General features: G+C 33.6%; 1 protein-coding gene and 1 non-coding gene across 2 annotated transcripts; one reads left to right on the top strand and one right to left on the bottom strand.

Annotated features, from left to right (window-relative positions):
- Positions 1-1644: 1644 nt before the first annotated feature.
- On the bottom strand, positions 1645-5582 carry RBK2 (ROP binding protein kinases 2). The gene is made up of 9 exons (XM_039033700.2): positions 5030-5582; positions 4093-4199; positions 3636-4001; positions 3268-3519; positions 3031-3188; positions 2626-2705; positions 2414-2549; positions 2175-2324; positions 1645-2093 (listed from the first exon to the last, which is right to left on the bottom strand). The coding sequence occupies exons 1-9, from the start codon at positions 5065-5067 to the stop codon at positions 1926-1928; spliced, it is 1455 nt and encodes a 484-aa protein (XP_038889628.1). The 5' UTR covers positions 5068-5582; the 3' UTR covers positions 1645-1925.
- An 8547-nt stretch (positions 5583-14129) lies between these two features.
- Positions 14130-14211, top strand: TRNAS-UGA (transfer RNA serine (anticodon UGA)). The gene has a single exon. It is a non-coding gene; the product is annotated as a tRNA-Ser (tRNA).
- The last annotated feature ends 7105 nt before the right edge of the window (positions 14212-21316 follow it).

Below are 21316 nucleotides of genomic sequence, written 5' to 3'. Positions count from 1 at the left end.
TTATTTTATTCAAATAAATCAAATTTTTTATCTAGTTGGTTATGCAAATTCTGGACATTTATCTGATTCACACAAAGTCAGATCTAAAACAAGTTATCTATTCACATGTGGAGAACTATTATATCTTGATGGTCAATGAAACAAACCATAATAGCTACTTCCTCAAATCATGTTGAAATTCTTGCAATTCTCGAGTCTAGTCGAGCATGTATATGGCTAAGATCAATAACTCAGCACATTCGTGAAACATGTGATTTTTCTTCTAATAAAAATCTTCCTACAATATTATGCGAAGACAACACAACATGCATATCCCAAATCAGTGGAGGATATATTAAAGGAGATAAAACAAAGCATATTTCACCTAAGTTTTTCTACACTCATAATCCTAATAAAAATGACGATATCATTGTATAAAATTTGTTCAAAAGATAACCTGACAGACTTATTTACAAAGATATTACCTACCGCAATCTTTGAAAAAGTGGTGTACAACATTGGAATGCGACGACTCAGAGATCTCAAGTGATGTTTCTACGAGGGGGAGTAAATATACTTTTTAAGAGTATAAATTATATGAAATATGTACTATTTTCTCTTCATTGGGATTTTTTTTTCCATTGAGTTTTTTCCTAGTAAGGTTTTAACGAGACATATTTCATATATATAATGGTCAAAGGGAGAGTGTTATAAATATTATGATAATAGATGCCCATAGATGTTTATGTTTAGTGATCATGTGTCATGTCCTTATTTTTTAAAGTGTTGTCCATATGTCTCAACATTATACATTATTAGTGTCTATGTAATCCACATCTTACTTGCTAAATTGTTGATATTTGGTGGGTTTTGGAACACACACATGGAACAAATTCCATGAAAATTGGAGAAAGTAGAGAATTTAGATTTTTTTTATCTTGTTAATTTATTTTATTTTGGTTATTTATATATTATGTTTAATTTATTTTATTATTTATTTATGTTATTATTATATTATATTATATTTATTTTAATATTATATTATATTGGGATTCGTGTTTCCTTTGTGTTTTTCAAGTTCACAACACAATCAACCTATCTCACAAAAAAGAACTATTTTAAGAACAAAAATGTTATAAAAAAATCAAACTTCAAAATCAAAAGTGTTTTTTTCTAAGGTTTGTTTCATCGTAACTTCTTTTGACGTGTGATTTTCACATTTCTTAAACGAAATTTGAATTTCTAGTCAAAATTCCACCCACAAAAACATGTTTTAACCCAGCTCAAATTTTAAAAATATTAAAAAAAAAATTTAAAAATTTAAAAAAGAAAAAAGAAAAAAGATGACAAAGCAATTAACCTCAAGCATAAAAAGTTCATAAACTTAGTTTTTAGAAAGTTCATAAACTTAATTTTTAAAGACAAATGATTATTCGATAATAGTTGCTCAATGGGACAACCTAAAATTAGACTAAGTTACTTGAATTATGTTTTGTCTAATTTAGGTTTATCTTATAAGAATAAATTAGTCCCTTGCTTATTATTTGCTAGTTTACAAGCCATTAGGTTCATATTTTAAATTTACATTGTAGAAATTCAGAGTTCAAATTCTCAACCCAAAATTAGTTGCCTTGCCATTGCCCAAAATTTTAAGAAACAAAAAAGTTTCAGATATAAAACAGTCGAAACTTCACCTTTCATTCAAACAGCTTCATATTTGTGTTGAAACATGCAGTACAAATTACAAGGGTAAAGGGGCTGTTTGGCTGTTGATCCACTGGATTTCAAAGTTAAACTCTTTTAACTTAACTATCAACACTTTGCTTTTTGATTCTGAACTTTATATCCACAATACTTCCTTTTTCCATTTCAATGACCTTCTCCAAACGGCCCCTTATAAACTGCAATAGCTTCTTTCCTTCAAGTGAATATTTTCAACATCACTTTCAAGATCCAAAAGCAACCTGCCTGTGCTTTTTCAGATCGCTTAGGTATCTCGTCTTGTTGTATTCTTGTGCGTCTAAGAGCTCTTCCGAGTACGTTCGTTGCAGTGGCATCCTTGTACTCTTTTCACACTCCGCTATGTATTTGTCACCTCTTAGCAGGACAGTGACCTGCAATAAACCAGAGTGTTCTATTACGTGTTTGGTGAAACAAAAACGAGTACATACCGCGTGCTGTAGTTTCCTACTTGCCTGACTCATTCGTGGTCGGAGAATAGGAGACTGCTCAATGCACAAAGATGCAGTCAAAATCATGCGCTCAACCTCTTCGAGATCGTAACTGTTACTGAGAGCGGGATCGATGACCTCCTCGTGATTGTTGCTATCTAAGAGAGGCTTTGCCTAAAATAAAGAAAAATTAACCGTGCTTAAAGGAATATAATGAACTACTGGGTACTAGTGAAATTAGTTTGTTCTAATGTTATTATTACCCATAGTACAAGGCTTTGACACAACTCGTCCAAAGCTCGACGACCAGTTATGAGCTCCAACAGTAGAACTCCAAAAGAATAAACATCGGTTTTCTCATCAACTATCCCATGCATGAAATATTCAGGAGCAAAGTATCTAGCATTGAAGAGATGCAAAATGTAACAACAGAAAACGGTAATGTCGAGGAGGAAAATGTAGGCATACTACTGACCCGAACGTGCCTTCAAATTTTGATACGCTGTAGTGAGTCCACTGTTTGGGTAGCCACTTTGCAAGGCCAAAATCACAAATCTGCATTGATTTGAGTTCAGAATGATCTCAATCATGAAATAAGATAGAAGACTAGAGGCATAAAGTAAACTTTAACGGTCTTCTCTGTTCTTTTCAACTTTAATAGAAGCATGAAATGAAGTTTTCATTGACATTTACTCGTATATCAAAGAGTACGTTCAACGAAGCTATATCTTTTTTCCCCTATAATTTTGTAGAAGTGTTGGCATAACTCCTCCACTAGTAGTAGTATTAAAACAAAGAGGGCAAGAATCAAAAAGGAGTTTCTATGTGTGAGCAAATAAAGCTTCTGTTATTAACTTGATATTTAGAACATGAAAGCTACCTGAGGTTCAAAATCTTCTGTAAGCAGAATGTTATCGGCCTTGATATCTCGATGAATAATACGCCTCTGACAATTATCGTGGAGATACAGCAGACCATCAGCTGTACCAAGAGCAATCCTGTATCTTTTACTCCAATCGAGTTTGTTCGCATTTGGACCTGAAGAATGGTGAATAAAGGGGTGAATAAGAACTCTGAAAACAAAGAGCAGTAAGTTCAACAAGGTTAAAGGAATCACCATGAAGAAAAGATCCTAAACTTCCATTTGGGGATAATTTGAAAACAAGGTGCATGCCTCCATCAATGCCGCAACCGATCAGTTTGGCAGTGTTAGGATGATCAATATGAGCAATGATGCCAAGCTCGGATAAGAAACAAGCAGTTCTCTCATCTGGTGCTCCTTTAGTCAGCCTCTTCACTGCTATCAGCTGCCCATCTTGTAAACGGCCCTTGTAAACCTCAGCATAACCACCTTTTCCGATCAAATTTTCTATTGGAAAAAAAAAGAACAAGAAAATACATGAACAATAAACACATGAAGAACAATAAACAATGTCGACACCAAAGTTAGACTGAAAAGTAAATGAAACATGAATAGCAACCAACCTTGGCTAAATTTGTTGGTCGCAGTTTGGAGTTCGGAGAAAGTAAAGTTTCCCAATGAGGACTTGAACTTGTACAAGTCACTTAGCCCCAGATTATCTCTGCCGCTTCTGTTCCCTCTTCTTGAAATCTTCAGCACCCCAAGAGGAGGAAACGAGGCTAGGCGCCTGAACGATCTTTTCTTCCATAATTTGAAGAACTTTTTCCAGTGAAAAAGAGCCCTTGATTGTAAAGGTTGATTCTCTGATTCTGGGGTACCATCATTTGAAGAATCCGCATTGAATTCCGAACTCTGCAAGCTTGCTTCCAAAACTCCTCTTGGGGATGATGCATCACGTTGCTCACTTTCCAGGTCAAAACATCTCAAGTCTACAAAACACAGCACACAAATGCCACAATTCATCAGCCTAAATGATGCACTATATAAGCACACAAAACCTAAAAACAAACAGATATTCACCTCGAGCTGAAGCAGACGAAAACATATTGCTCCTCATTTTATGTTTCCCGTTAGTAGCCATGTAAAGTGGAGGCTTGGATACTTCACCCATACCCCTATCATTCTCCCTATGAAACCACAAAGAATTCAGAATAGTCAAAATCCCAACAGATAGTGTAAATGTTGCAATAAGTTTTCAAAATCCCATTGAAAACTCTAAAAAAAGCAATTCTTTTACTTAATCGACTTTAACTACCTTGACATCAAATCTAAGAGTCATCAAGGATTTTATTGAATGCTCAAACCCAGAACTTTCAAGAATTCCCCTCCAAACATCCCAAAAAAGAATGATTATGATTGTGACCACAACAAATGTAATGACTCAGTTTAGTATTGCTTTTGTATTTTAAAATTTGGAGGCCATCCCTGTAACAATTTTGAATGTTTTCTGCTTATAATTAGTTTTCAATTCAATAATCATTCTTTACTTTTCACAGATAAAAATATAAAGTTAATATACCTCAACACAATCATTCTCAAATCTCAAGTGATCAAACATATCAAAAACAAAACCAGATTACAACATTCCCCACTTCAAAAAAAGCCAACTCTCTTGTCCCACTTTTCCAAAAAGGAAAAAGTTGAAGAAACACAAGCATGGGAAAATTTGGGAAATCCCCATCTTTCCAAAGAGGCTAAAAATCTCTAGCAACCCAAAAGAGCCCAACAACAAAAAGGACAAAAAGAAACAAGATATTCACAGAATCTCCATTTCCAGAGCACATGAATCCAAAAGGGTGTGTAATTTTCCACTAGAAATGACCAAACAACAATCACCCAGAAGCCAAAATCCACCTTCTAAGTTCTACCACCGAATAACACATACAAAATCCAAAAAACCAAACCCCCTAAATCTTCAACAGAGCATAAGGAACAGCTGAAAATGAAAAACACATACCATGGGATAGAAGCTTTGCGAACAGTATCCTTCTCCATGGCGAAAACTCAAAAACAGAGAGAAAAACAGAGAGAAACAGAGAGGGGAATTCCAAAAAACAAAACAAAAAACAAAAAAACAAAAAACAAAAAAGGAAGGTACAGCTAGCGGATACCCTTCCAATATGGTGGCATTAGAGAAGGGTATTTTGTGTTTGGAGTAAGAAAGCAATAATAGGGGTTTGAAATGGGGAGAGAGATGATTATTTGGGAATGGGTTTCCATGGTGGGTTAAGAGAAAAGAAAGGCTAAAAATGGAGAAATGTGAATAGAAAGAGATTTGATTGAGTAATGGGTTGTTCTCTATGTTGAGGAGAGGGAAGTTTGAGGAAATGGGGTGCGAGAGTTTCGGCCATGGTGGTTTTAGGAAGAGGTACAGATGGTGAAAGGGCCTATTAAAGCGACTTCTCCTCTCGAACCTTCAAAAAGCAGCAGAGGAGAGAGAGAAGGAATGACAGAACAGAGAGAGAGATCAAAATCAGGTTTTTAATCCACTTTCTTTTGGATTAGTGCATGGGAGGATTTTTTTTTTCTTTTTCTCTCAAAATTATATTAGAAAAATGTCCTATCACTATCTCCCGTGTACTATCTTTGTATAATATATCCAAATCATCGATCACAAGTTTTTATATTAACCTTTTTTCTTTAATAAGAAAATATGCTTTTATAATATTTTCTTTTACAATTAAGGAAGATGCATAACTCAAATCAAGCACAGATTAATTAGAAATTTGTAGTTTGAATTTCTTATCCCACTTATTTTAAAGAAAAAATTGAAAGGAATAGCATGAAGATGAGAGACCGTATTCAAGTATTACTCAAATTGTAATACTCGTAAAAATGACCTAATTAAATTGCACTCTCTTCAAAGATTTATATATATATAAATATTACTATAGTATAAATTTTTTTCCATATTATTTATGTTTATTATTTATAATGATAATAATATTTTTAAAAAATATAGCGTATGCATAATAAATTAATATATCAATGTGTTAAATTAGGAATGAGGTTTGATTCTGTACTAAAAAAAATTAGGTAAATATATCTTCAATTCATTCTTTATCAATCATACGCGTTTAAATTATTTAAGCTAAATTCAGGTTGATATGTAATTTTTTTAAAACAACAAGTGAGAATATGAGGATTTGAACCTTAATATCAATATAAAGAATACATGTTCATTACTCTAGATTATGTTTATTTTGTCATGGAGATTTTGTTCCTAAACTTTAGAGAAGGTAGTTGATAAGTTATTGATTAGAAGGTTTGTTTGTGTAGCAATTTTTTTAAAAAGAAATTAATAATATAGAGATGAAAATTTTCTTTTAGATTACCCAACAATTTAGTTAAACTATTAATTTGATCAACATGATTTTTCCTTAATTTTAATTTAGACTCTATGATATAAAAAGCTTTTACTTATTAAACCATCCATTAATACATAATAAAATATAGGTAAAGGAGATTTAATTTGGTAATTGGTGTATGTATATGTGTAAACATAATTCAATAAATTTGGAATTTATAAATTGTACCCGATAGTATTGTTATTCTAAATAATGTTCCATGCCAACTCTTCAAAATTTCAAATGTGCCCAAGTAACTGATACTGGCATACCAAAAAGAACATTAAATTTGTAATTGATTGCAAAGTACTACCTTTTATTTGCCACTTGGATGATGAGGTCATTAATTAATTTCATTTTATGATTACTAATAAAGACAATTGATAATGAGAAAGAAAGTCTGAAATTTATACCTTAAATTAATATATTCATAAAAAAGAATTATAATATAGCAATCATTTACGAACTACGTATTCTTAGTCGCTAACACATATTATATGACGTTAAATTATGTTCGTTTTAGCTAATATAATATCCCAATTTTATAAGGGTGAGTACTACTACTAATTTTCATATTGAAAGTAATTAATGATATAATTATCGAACTTGCGATGGAACAAAATGAATTATATTCAAATTAACAAAGAAAATTTTTAAATTTGTAAGGCTATGCATAAAATATTTAGTAATGACTATCAGAAAGTACATTCAAACAACTCTTAAAAATCTTGAATATGGTTTATAAAAATGATAGGTTTTACTCTTTGCACAACAAAATATTTTATTTATTTTAATACAGTAAGGGGTAGAGGGATTTGAATGACCTCTTAGTCGATTCGTTAACACATATAACATATCAGTGAATTATGTTCGCTTTGCATACTAAAATATATATAGATAAATCAATCGATAAGAAAAAAAAACTAAATAAACAAATTTAATTTTGGAACATAGACACAATTTTAATTTTATATGAAATATACAAAGTCTATTTACCTGAATAGGTAAGATAAATTTAATTCATTTCTTTCATCTTAAAATTGGTATTTATGCTTGTATCATAATAATATAATTGGTATACATTGGAAAATAAAGAATGTTGGATGATGTTATAATCTACAAAATTAAAATTTATTATTATAAAAACTTTTTATAGTATATTTATTTTGTAAAAATTAATTTATAGTCAAACTGTCAAATTTTATTAATTAAAATATCTCTTTCCAAATTTTGTTAGTAGAGAAAAAATGAGAGTTGAGAATAGTGTAGGGTCCAAGGTTGGTAAATTCTATAAAGTTGAAGGACTTGAAGAAAAAAAAGGTTTACACTACTGTTCCCAACTCAAGAGCAAATGGGGTGCAGAATGTTATATTGTCTCCAAAGCAGAGACCATACCATATGATAATAAAATAATAATTCTAGCAGCAACATGTTTTTTTTTTCTTTTTCCTTCAAGAAAAAACATAAATGATAGCTTTCAAGGGAGAAAAATATTTTTTTTTCTTATCATAGTGGTATTGAATTAACTAAATTTAAGATCCGTTTGGATTGACTTTCGAAAGGTTTATAAACACTTTTTTTCCACTTATAAATTCTTAAAAAATCAATCAAAACACACTTTTATACATTTCTTGAAAAAAAATTAAACTTAAAATTTTAATTTAATCAAATTCAACTTCTTAAATAATGGACAAAATTAATATTTGAAATTTTGAAAGATTTATCACTAGTTTATGTGTGGTTAGAATATGATATTTTTAATTGGGCTCGAGTGTTTTGTTGTTGAGGTTTAATACTATCTTACATGCTAGCATTCGTTTTACCACATATTCAACTTCATGAAAATAATTGAAATATTAGATTAAGTTAGTTTTATTTTTAAAATATTTCATTATAAATAATTTTCAAGGAAAAATTTCAACACGGGTAATCTAATGGATGGGATCTCCCTATTTAATTGTCACTCATTTAAAGTTAGATTAAAATAAACTTAGTTCTTTAAATGTTTTTTTTTAAAAAATTGATTAAATAACGATAATAATTTTCGTGCAACAAAAGATACTATGTCGATATATTTTTATAATTTTATAAAAGGGATGCTTGTAGAGATTATTTTTTCTAAGAAAAATAAACATTAAACTAGGATCAATCTGAAGGTTAATTAAAAATATATGAACTAAGTTTGAACCAAATGTAAAATATAGAAATTAAAATGGTATCTTTTTTCCTTTTTTGAAAAAAAATCGTGATTGTTTCGTCGTGAAGAGAGAGATGTAGTGACGTAGATAAAGATATGTGAAAAGAAATAAGTTTTATTTTAGGAAATATATATGTTTTTTATATATATTTATTTAGAAGGCAAATCCATGAAATGTAAAATCAAAATGAATGTGAATAAATTGGATGGACCAGCTTTGCCGGTTGCTGCCGTTACATATTCCATTATGGAGCCAAAGAAGGCAGGGCGTTTTGGATAAATCCAATCTAATTTTGGTTCCATTATATGCATCCAAAAAGGGGATGATTTTGTTGCCAATTTTAAGCTTCCAATTTTAAAATTAGATGACATATTGAGTATAATAAACTTTATTTTGATTCATATTAAAATGGAAAATACATAGTTTAATTCTCTTTTGGAAATGGTTCAAGTGTAACAAGTTATAAAGATTTTAATTTTGTGGATGAAGTTTAAAAATTTGCTAGATTTCTACGAGTATCGTATGACTGGGTTGATTTTAATTTTTTTTTTTTGGTCATTACTAACGAACTTTGTATCGGACAACTTTGGTTCTATTTTGAGTCTCTGACAAATGTGCTAGTAATGAGGCTGGCTGAATTGATCGATAATCGAATTTAAACCTTTTATGAAAACTATAGATTGATTAGATCTTGTTAGTTGAATCATCATTACCATGTTGAGTGTAATTAGGACCGTTTTTCGCCTTTTACAACTAGACAAGTGGAGTAGTGAAATTTAAACTTTTTATGGAAACTATAAAATTGATTAGATCTTGTCAGTCGAGTCATCACTAATAAATCGTCTAGTGTAATTAAAGCAACTTTGTTCCTTTTTGGATAAATGTAGTGGTTAGATTTGAAATTTTTATGAAAATTGTAAATTGATTATATCTTGTTGGTCGATTCATCACTAATAGGTCGTGGATGATTAGACAAGTTATGTTTTCTTTTAGAAATATACAAGTAGTGAGATTGTATTTTTTTTTTTAAACAATATGTAAAATGAAGGAGTCAAACCTTTGACTTTGAAGTTAATAGTACAAACAACATACTAGTTGACTAAGCTCATTTTAGTTACTACTGAGATTGGATGACCACTGAAATAATGAAATTTAGAAAATTATAAATTAATTAGATTTGGTTAGTTGAGTCACCATTAATAGGTGCATATATGATAACTAGGGCAATTAGGATTTTTCCCTTTACAACTAAGTGAGTTGAGTAGGGAATTTGAAATTTTAATGAAAACTATATGTTTGATTAAATTTTATCAAATGAGTTATCACTAAGAGGTTAATCAAAGCTTTTTATTTTTTGTTTTGTGTCATTTTCCTTGAAATCCCATAATTTAATACCATAAACATGCTTTATAGTTTATTAATCAAATGTATTGATGTCAAAATTCAGAGTGTGTACCTAATCTTCACGTGATAACAATGATATACTTGTTTGAGAAGAGAAGAATATCACATGCGAAAGAGGAAGATCTACCCATTAATGTGGTATTTGTCACAAACAACTATGATGCTCTAAGTTAGAAAGTGATATAAGTGCAGCAAACAAAAAGTTTGAGGGTGAGAATAGAGTTATTTTTCTTTAGTTAGAATGATGTATTTATTTATATGGAGAGTTTGATCTAGGGCTTTTGAATGTGGGTTGGAATCATATCAAGTTGATTCTATTTCCCTCATGCCAACATGCTCTCTTCAACAGATAGGAAGTTGCTCGAATTTCAGACTGTGATAGGGCATATGTTGAGTTTTGACAAAATATTAAAAGAGTAGTTGTCTCACATCTAAAAAAGTTAAAGGAAATGATAAGCTCCAAGGCACTATAAAAAAAAGGATTTTGGTTTTGGTTTCAAAATTTTAAGAGAGTGCTCTAATAATTGATATTAGAGAGAATTATTGTATGCAATTGTAATAATTTTTAATACTTTTTCTATTACAACAATTGCGATGATGGAGGATCGAATCTTCAACCACTAGAGAAGAAGGTCACGCTAATAATAGTTAAACTAAGCTCACTTTGACCATATAAGAATACTTTTATATGCATATAAGTTAGTTGTCGAACGACGGCTAATCAATGGGTAAAAAATTATAACATTTTTTTAAAAAAATTAAAAGTTATTGCAACTACCTAATTTTAGAGGTCATTTGGCCCACTAAATGAAGTTAATATGTTAGGAGTTAATATGTTGGAGTTAGTAAAGTATGAATTTAGAGTGTAGAGTTGTAAGATGAAGTTTTTTGATAAACCTAAAATATAGATGAAGTGAGAGAGATAAAATTACTCCATAAATATAAAAAGTAGAAAAAGATGGAAAGATAATATTAATCAATAAATGTGCAAAGTTCTATAGAGAGTGTTTGGCTCACCAACATGAGTTGAGTTGAGTTGGTATAATATACTAACTCATTGTTTGGCCAACTTAAAATGTTGATGGAATTGAGTTGGTACGTATATTTTACCAACTCACGTCAACTCTCCCTTCTCCCCATGTTTTCAATGGCTCTACTCATTACCCACTGTCAGACTCTGAAAACTAACTCCAAGCTCTGACAACTACCTCCGATGACAACTCTGACAACCAATTTTGGGCTTCAACAACCATCTTCAATGACAATTTCAGGGACAAAAATCTAGACTCCAATAACCATCTCCAATGACAGCTCCAGCGATAAACTCCGAGTTCCAACAACCTTCGCGCGACCAACTCCGACAACTAATTTTGGCTTCCAACAACCACCTCCGGTGACCCAACTCCGACAACCACCTTTGCACTATCAATTCCAACGACCAATTGGTTTCGACAACAAACCCTGATGACCAACTCCGACAACCACCTCCGACTACAAATTCCGATGAAAATTACCTTCGATGATCATCTTTGAGTAAGTAAATCCGACAACCAACTTGAGCTTCAACAACCACCTTCGATGACAAATTCTGACAACCAACTCTAATACCAGTATACCACCTTCATGCGACTAACTTTAGGCTCCAATAGTCACCTCCAACTACAATCTCTAGGGAAAATCATCTTCGAGGATTAACTTTGACGACCACTTTCGTCCGACCAACTCTGGAATTCGAAAATCACCTCCGATGACAAATTTCGACAACCAACTCCAATACACCTTCATGCGACCAATTTTAGGCCGACAACTACCTCCAACTACAAACTTCAACAAAAATCATCTTCGATAATCAACTTCGACAACCACTTTAGACTAGTATAAGACTGATGACTGTTAAAGTATGTTGTAGGGTTATTGATTATATAAAAAAAAATATTATTTTGTCTACATTAAGTGCAATATTTATACGTAATGACACATATCAAATGAGTGTTAAGAATATTTAGACGAAAAATATGTATGTAGTTGAAAAATATGTAACACATAAAATAAAAAAAAACCATAAATTGAAAGTTTTTTTCATGAAACATTTTTCAGCAAGAATTAGTGAAAAATAAATATTTGTTCTCTGATGATCCTCTAAATTTAGAGGAAATGAAAGTAAAGCTTTTGAAGAAATGTGGTGACATTCAATTGGCTGTTACATTGATGGGGGAAATTTAATTAAAAAATTCATGGCATAGTAAAAATATAGATCAACAATAGGAAGAAGAAGAAAAATAAGAAGATAATGAAATTTATGGAAAAAAAATAGCTAAAATCAAAAGTTTTGATTTCGCTTTAGTTTCTCATTTTATTTAACTATATTATTTCTACAAGAAATTTAATGAGTTAATTGATGTTCATTGCCCAAGAAAGAAAGAAAGAAAGAAAAAAATTGCGATCCATATTTTATTCAAACAAAGATAGGTATAGTTATTGAATAAAAAGATTTAAAGAAAATAATCATAAAAACATATTATTTAGAGTTCAAAAAACTGCATCAGATACCCAAATATATAAACTCAATTCTGCCTCCTAAACAAAGATATATAAATTCCACAGACATATGAATTCTACAGACATATGAATTCTACAAACATATGAATTCTAGACATTTTATCTCAACAAACATCCCAAACAGCTCTATAGAGTGTTGAGCTAAGTTGGTGAGTTAGGAAAAAGGTAAAAATGGATATAAGATGACAGGTTGATTTTTCTTTAATACTTGAGGGAAATTATATAAAATTCATAATTATGACGTTTGAATGAGACAATAAATAAATTGATAGTAAGGAAAGGGCACACGTTTCAATTCAACAGAGTTTAAAGTGATAGTGTGGAAATGCAAGTAGTGCGTGGTATTAATTATTAAATTAGTGCATTTAGTCAAAGTCTGCCCAGCAGTTATTAAACGTGTCTCCATACACACAAAATAGGCCCAAAATTCATGTGAAAATTAATACTCTCGTATTTATTTTTTTCAGTGTTTGTTCCAAAAATAATAATAATAATAATAATAATAATAAAATTCTGTGGTGTAATTTTATAGGGATAAAGCACACTTTTTTTTTTTTTTTAATCTCAAATTTGAACCAGTTTCTATTTCAACCATGAGTTTTAACACTGATTATGTCAAATTTTAAAATGAATTTTTAGAGTGAAATGAAAACGTAACAAAGACAAATTATTTTTTATATTTTTTTCAAATTTGAACTAATTTTTAGAAACGTTTTTCAAATTTTAAAAACTAGAACAGAAACGATTATCAAACAAATAAGGTTTTTAAAAAAATAGAAATAAAAATAGAAAACAAAAACAAAAAAATATTACCAAATGGACTCTAAATGATTTTTTAAGAAGAGAATAGTTTGTAAAAGCATTCGATCTTTCATCTAACTATGTTCTTTTTGATAGATTATATACAAGTTTCATTGTTAGAATGTCATTTTAGTTCTTATGTACCATCACATATCTAAATTTATATAGTCCAATATATTTAAAAGTGTTTTTGTTGTTAATTTCTTGTTAACTTTGTTCTCTTAGAAAAAAGTATTTATAAGGTTTTTCTTTTATAATGTTGAAATTATATTTAAACGTATTTCTTGGATGAAAATTTTCATTTCTGTTTATTTATTTTTTAAAATAGTAATAAATATGTAATTATTCTGAGATTTATTGAAACTATATAGATTAAATTTAAATATTTGAAAATATATAGGAGGGAGACTAAATAATATTTTAATCTGTATTTAACAACCTGTAATCTAAGCCAATGTTGTTTTTACTATTAGTTAAGAAAGATAATTTTAATATCGCATTAAAAAAAACAAATGAAAGATGACCAGATTAACTAAAAAATCATACAAACCTTAAAATAAGAAAAATTATCACTGAAAAATAACCTACTTTTGGATAATTAAATACAACTTCACACAGAGAAAATATAATAAACACAATTAGAATGATTATTAAACAATAAATATGTAAATTTACGGAGAAAAGAAATTCAAAATTAAGTATAAATGTTAACAATAATTATGATTAATCTTGATACCACTACGTCATCGTCGATATGTCCGAGTGGTTAAGGAGACAGACTTGAAATCTGTTGGGCTTCGCCCGCGCAGGTTCGAACCCTGCTGTCGACGTTTTGTTTTTTTTTTCTTTTTGACAAAATTTTGTGTACATTTGATAATAAATTAATTCTCATATCATTATTTTATTTTGTCAAATTATTTAGCGGAGTACACATATATAATAACGTACTCTTTTAGGTAATTGTAATTTCATGGGTAAAGTCTAATGGGTGGCTGATATAGGAAGAATGCATGAGAATAAAAATGTTTTATAGGGTGTTAATTTGAAGAGCATAACGGTAATGTGAATACCAATAAAATATAGTATAAAATAAATATAATATAATATAATAATAAAATAAATAAATAAATATTAAAATAAATTAATGAAATATAAAATAATAAATTTATCTAAATTCTCTACTTTCTCCAATTTTCATGGACTTTGCCGAATGCTTGTGTCTTTCAAAATCCACAAAATGCCACTATTTATAGGCAATTTGGCAAGTAGAAGGTGGATTACATGAACACCAAGAATTGAGTATTTACAAGACATATGACTGTTAGAGAATAACAAGCCAACAATACACATGGACAAACAGTCAACCACCCAATCAGCACACTCAGGCCATGTCATCATCATTCTAGAAGAAAAAGTTGTTAAAGAGAATATTTATCCCAACCAATCAAAATTGTACAATATATTCGTTATTCTTTATTATTAAAAATGTATAAGGCTATTTAATGCCTCTGTATACCAACACTGAATACAAGGAAAAAATACAGAAAATTCCCAAGGGAAAAACGTTTGAAACGTTTCATCTTCTTCCTCTCTCTACCCTCTTCGTTTTTTCTTCAACCATTTCGTCTCCTTTGCTTGTTTTAAATTTCTAAGTTGGTATCAGAACCTATTAATGGCCAACGCCTCTTCAAACGCTTCGTCTTCCTCAACCACTACCATTTTCACCAACCCACCATTGAATCAATTGCTGAACCAGATCACCATAGTGAAACTCGACCGAAACAACTACCTACAATGGAAAACCCTTGCATTACCCATCCTAAGAAGCTACAAACTAGAAGGCCATCTCACAGGTGAAAAACCCTGTCCTCCGAGCAATGACTGAAGATTTCAGTCTCCTTCAAGGTGGGGACGTTGCTGAAAGCACCGATGAAGCCTCGTTGAGCTCCGCTCGCTCCAGAACAGTCAATCCTTTGTTCAAACAATGGGTCACAACGGATCTCCTACTGGCTCTATAACTCGATGACCCCTGAAGTATCCTTGCAGTTGTTAGGCTTCAACAACGCTAAGGATCTGTGGGAAGCTACCCAAGACCTCTTCGGTGTGCAATCAAGAGCAGAAGAAAATTTTCTTCGCCATGTTTTTCAAACTACCAAGAAAGGTAACTCTAAAATGGAAGACTATTTACACATTATAAAAACTAATGCCGATAACTTAGGATAGGCTGGAAGTCCTGTACCTAGATGATGCTTGATATCTCAGGTTCTTCTCGGTCTAGAGGAAGTGTACAATCCGGTCATCGCTGTCATACAAGGCAAATCGGATATCTCTTGGCTGGATATGCAGTCCAAGCTCCTCATCTATAAGAAACGATTGGAACACCAAAATGCTCAAAGAAACCTTGGTAACATTGTGCCTGCTGTAAATATGGCTCAAAGTCGAAACTCCAATGAATCCAAACAGATGAACAGCTATCATCAGACCAACTTTCGACCTCATTTAATCAACAATATGGAGGAAGCAATGGCAACTCCAACACTGGTCGAGGATGAGGTCGTGGACGTGGCAACAAACCTACATGTCAAGTTTGCAGTAAATATGGACATTCAGCCCTTGTGTGCTTTAATCGTTTTAACAAAGAATTTGTTGGGAATTTTGGACAGAACAAGGGAGGACAGAGCTCAAATCCTGGTAACATTACCCTACCCAACCCTACTGCATTCATAGCTGCCCAAAACTCCAATCCTTTTGCTGGTCCAAAAACAGTTGTTGATCCAAATTGGTATGTGGATAGTGGAGCTATAAACCATGTCATTGCTGATTATGCAAACTTGAACAATCCAGGGGAATACTCAGGTAATGAGAAAGTCATAGTAGAAAATGGAAATAAACTGCAAATATATTGTGTTGGTAATACCTTGTTATCTGATGGAAAGAACACTGTCATACTTGAGAACATATTGTGTGTTCGTGAAATTACAAAGAACTTGGTTAGTGTATCTAAGTTAGCCCAAGATAATAACATCTATTTTGAATTTCATGATGTGCATTGCTTTGTTAAGGGCAAGCGTACGGGTCAAACAATACTGAAAGGAAACCTTAAGGATGGGTTGTATCACCTGGACCAAGTAGCTGTGGAAAGGAAAGAGGAGTGGAAGAATCAGAACAATGAGGACAGAAGGCTTTTGAACATAAATAAGAACATTTCTGCATTAGTTTTGTCTGGAAAAACAGGAAGAGTTAATGTAGCTGTATCTAAAACCATCTGGCATAAACGTCTAAGTCATCCTTCAATGAAAATTTTGAATTCTATCATTAGTGCTTGTAATCTGAAAGTTCAAAGTAATGAAGATAATTTGTTTTATGAATCATGTCCTTTGGGTAAAGCTCACTGTCTACCATTTTCTAAGTCTGAAAGCCATGCTACCAAACCTTTTGAACTGATTCACTCTGACCTATGGGGACCTGCCCCTTTTATTTCATCAGATGGTTTTAGATATTACATATTGTTTGTTGATGATTACAGTAGATACACTTGGATTTATCCCTTGAGACAAAAAAGTGGTGCTTTGGAAGCCTTTCGACACTTTCTTATTTATGTTAAGAATCAATTTAACAAAATAATTAAAGCTCTGCAGTCTGATAATGGAGGTGAGTATGCCAAAATTCATCAGTTATGCAACTTAAGAGGAATCTTAGTCTGGCTATCATGCCCTTACACTTCTGCTCAAAATGGTCGAGCAGAAAGAAAATACAGACATGTTATAGAAACCGGCCTCATACTGCTAGCATAGGTCAGCCTACCCTTGAGCTTTTGGTGGGATGCCTTCCTCACTGCCACCATCTTATAAATGGACTCCCAACAGAGTTATTGCAAGGTAAATCCCCTGTCTCTATTTTATTTAACAAGAACTTAAAATTTTCAGAGCTCAAGGTCTTCGCCTGTGCTTGTTTTTCATACCTTTGACCCTTTCAGCACAACAAATTCAACTTTCACTCAGAAAAATGTGTGTATCTAGGCCCCAGTTAACAACACAAAGGCTTCAAATATTTGACCAAAGATGGCTGGATCATCATTTCTCGACATGTCACCTTCAATGAGGATGAATTTCCCTTCACCTATTTATCCCAGTCTAATACCAAAAATCAGCTCAATCCCTCACCCACACTCACCCTGCCCATCCTTCCAACCAATGATCCCTAACCACAGAACGATCTCATACTTGATCGTCTACCTTCAACCCAACGATCGTTTACCTCACATCTACACGATCGCTCACCTATTGGTCATCGCCCACAAAATCCAACTGATCGTTTACCTATCACCAATCGCCTACCCGATCGTGTATCTAATCAGTTACCACACGATCGCACACCAAATGCTCATTGCTTACCTACTACCCGCTCACCTTCTCTAAATTGCCTACCCGATCGTATACCAAATTCCTTACCACACGATCGTTTACCAAATACCCATCGCCTATACGATCGTATACCAAATCCCTCACTACATGATCGCTCAACCAATCACTTACCCATACCAGATCGTCTACCCGATCGCCTACATGATCCATCTCTAAATGATTGTTCACCTCTTGACGATCGCTTAACTACCACCGATCTCCTACCCTTATCTGATCGTCTACACGATTGTTTACCAACACCATCTCTACACGATCATCTACCAATATCAACCCAACCCAATCGTTCACCTCTCTCATCATTAAACGATCGTTTACCTACACCCGATTACCTACACGATCGTTTACCTACATCCAACGATCGTCTACCTGTCCTTTCTTCACCCGATCGTCTACCAAATCCTTTTCTAAATGGTCGTTCACCTATACCTGACTGTCTACCTGATCGTCTACCAATATCATCACCACCCGATCATGTACCTCCTGCCTTCTCCACCCAACACCTTCAACCTGACCTTACCAATCCTTTATCAGCCAAACCTATTCCTTTACCCACTCATCCTACGATAACCTGAAGGAAAGCTGGTATCTTCAAACCAAAAATCCTCACTACCTCATCCTCTGTTGACTGGTCGGCAACCGAACCCACTGATGATGGACAAAAATGCATGTTATCTTAAGCCTTTTATTTAGAATTATGAGGATTTTAAAGTGAAATATGCGGCGAATATGTTAGGAATTCATGAGAAAATGAGTTTGCATTGTTCGACATTAAGAATCTCGGCTAATCCACTATTATGCGTTATTATGCGTTCAATTGTCTATCTTTGTAGTTAAAGTAGGAAGCGGACGCATACGTAGAAGCTGGGCTATCACAAAGACGACCGCATGCAGAAAATTTCTCCATCGCAAAGGCGAACACATACGTTCGACGCATGGATGTTGCGGCCATCAACTGCATACGTCCATCGCATAGAGGTTGCGGTTGTCAAGCGAATGCGGTCATCGCTGAGCAGTTGCGGCCATCGAATGAATGCGGTCATCACAAGAAGATTGTGGCTACATGATGATAACCATAATAGAGGGATGAACGCATGGTTGGTGGAATGGAAGCATGAACACATACCTCAGGAGAATCAAAAGATGATGTTAACATTTCACCTACCATGCCGTTAGCAGCAGAGATTTAGAAAATGATCATCGTGCTGCGAATGTCAGAATCAGAGCAAGTCTTGGGAGAGTAGTCTAAAAACCAAATCTAAGACTTGAGAGAGCGGATTGGAACGCATAAGCAAGAATGGGTTGTCATTAAGTTTTTGGCGCCATTGCCAGGGACACAATATGTAAGCATTGGTTGTTCTTGATGATGAAAATTATGGGGATGCAATATGTGATGCATGTCTTAGGTTATGCATTAGTTCTCATGCGTCGGTGGTCATGCGTTGGAATGGAAATATGTGTTGATCTCATATGCAATTACCATGCGTTCCTGTCACAAGTTTTCTTGCACTCGCGCCAAGTATAACACGAACGCAAGTTTCTCGGGTGATCCGAGGTCAAACTCAGGGACTTGTAGCTAAATGTAAGCGGTGATGTGTTTGCAGTGGATGAATAAAAGAATGATGGGGGTTTTAAGCTACAAACTACTCCTACTTCTAACTAACAGATTAAGCGCGGAGAATATGATTGAGAGGTAGAGACACGACAACTGTTGACGCATAGTAAAATGCATGGAAAAATAGATAAAACGCGAGGATGTCTTCATCGCAACCTTAAGCTTGACTGCAAGGACAACCACAGCCAACGCAAGCTATGCGATCATGCTACACACACTTGTGCCTAATTCTAGGACGCATGCTATTTATATGCGATAGTGCCGAGAAGCCTATTTCTAAGCCTCCATAACCCGTTCACGTCTCTCACATATAAGCGTGATAGCCACATACCATCGTATCCTACTTCTGGACGCATGCAATATCCTATCCGTAGGGTGCATACGCTGTGTAATACCAAACGGAGCTTATCTCTAAGTTCCCCATTCTTGCTTATGCATTCCAATCCGCTCTCTCGAGTCTTAGATTTGGTTTTTAGACTACTCTCCTAAGTATGCCTAAATGATGAATGATGCGCTCATAAGACAAGGTAATCGTATAAACCTGGCTAACATAAGATTATTCCTATCTCTAGTGAACACTTGCTTACATTGTTTAATGCGACCAACCACTTACCCTCCCGGGTAGTTGGTTGTTGCTGACTTTACTCATAGACAAGCATTCTGTCCGCTTATAGACAAGTGTTGCTACAGCTTCACACTAAGAAAATAAGGTTTTCTCACAACACTCACGCAACGCACACCTCCCGGTGGTTTGCTACATGCTTCATATTTCTATGCCGCATGATTAAGTATACGATACTCTAATAGTCTCACTAAGTGATGTAATGAAAGTTAAAGATGCTAAGTAAATGAAGATGGAGATAGAATCCAAGGAAATATAGAAATGCATTGATCACAAAATGTATTAATTCCTTAAGCTAAAATGTAATACAATACAATATAAGGAAAGAAGAGAAATGGAAAGGCTAGCTGGAAGCAATGTCTTGCTTCCAACAGATATGTGTCAAGGCTGCCGTGGTGCCATGGATGGCCGGTGGAGCAGACTTTCTCGAGCTCTAACTCCAGCGAAGGCTCCGGTCGTCACTCAAATGGATGAAGAAGGTGAAGAACTCTCAAGCTTTCTCTCACGCTTTCGTCTGGATCACAAGGATCCACCCGAAGTTAGAAACTTGGATAAATTGAAATTCTACTCAACTGCTTCTATTTATAGAGCTTGATCGCTGACAGCATTAATGGACCTGCTTTGATTCTGACATTCGTGGCGCGATGGTCATTTTTTGAATCTTTGCTGCTAACGGCGTGGTAGGTGAAATGTCAACAACATCTTTTGATTCTCCCGAGGTATGCGTTCATGCTTCCATTCCACTAACTTTGCATTCATCCCTCTATTATGGTTATCATCATATAGCCGCAATCTCTTTGCGATGATTGTATTCGCTCGATGGCCGCAACTTCTCAGCGATGACCGTATTCACTTGACGACCACAACCTTTATGCAATGGACGCATGCGGTTGATGGCCCCAACATCCATCGTCGAACGTATGCGTTCACCTTTGCGATGGAGAAATTCTTTGCATGTGGTCATCTTTGCGATAGCCCGACTTCTATGTATGTGTCTGCTTTTTGCGTTAGCTACAAAGATAGACAGTTGAACGCATAATAACGCATAATAGTGGGTTAGCCTAGATTCTTAATGTCGAATGATGCAAACTCATTTTCTCATGAATTCCTAACATATTCGCCGCATATTTCACTTAACAAGCCTCATAATTCTAAATAAAAGGCCTAAGATGATGTGCATTTCTACCTGTCATCACCCCGAACTCAAGATGCCTTAGCTTCTCCTCCATGGAAGCAGGCCATGGATGCTGAGTATGCTGCCTTAATGAAAAACCAGA

The sequence above is a fragment of the Benincasa hispida genome, chromosome 6 (genome assembly GCF_027475165.1).
Source record: "Benincasa hispida cultivar pf3 chromosome 6, pf3_genome.v1.1, whole genome shotgun sequence".
Taxonomy (NCBI): domain Eukaryota; kingdom Viridiplantae; phylum Streptophyta; class Magnoliopsida; order Cucurbitales; family Cucurbitaceae; genus Benincasa; species Benincasa hispida.
This window is presented reverse-complemented; position numbering and strand designations above follow the sequence as displayed.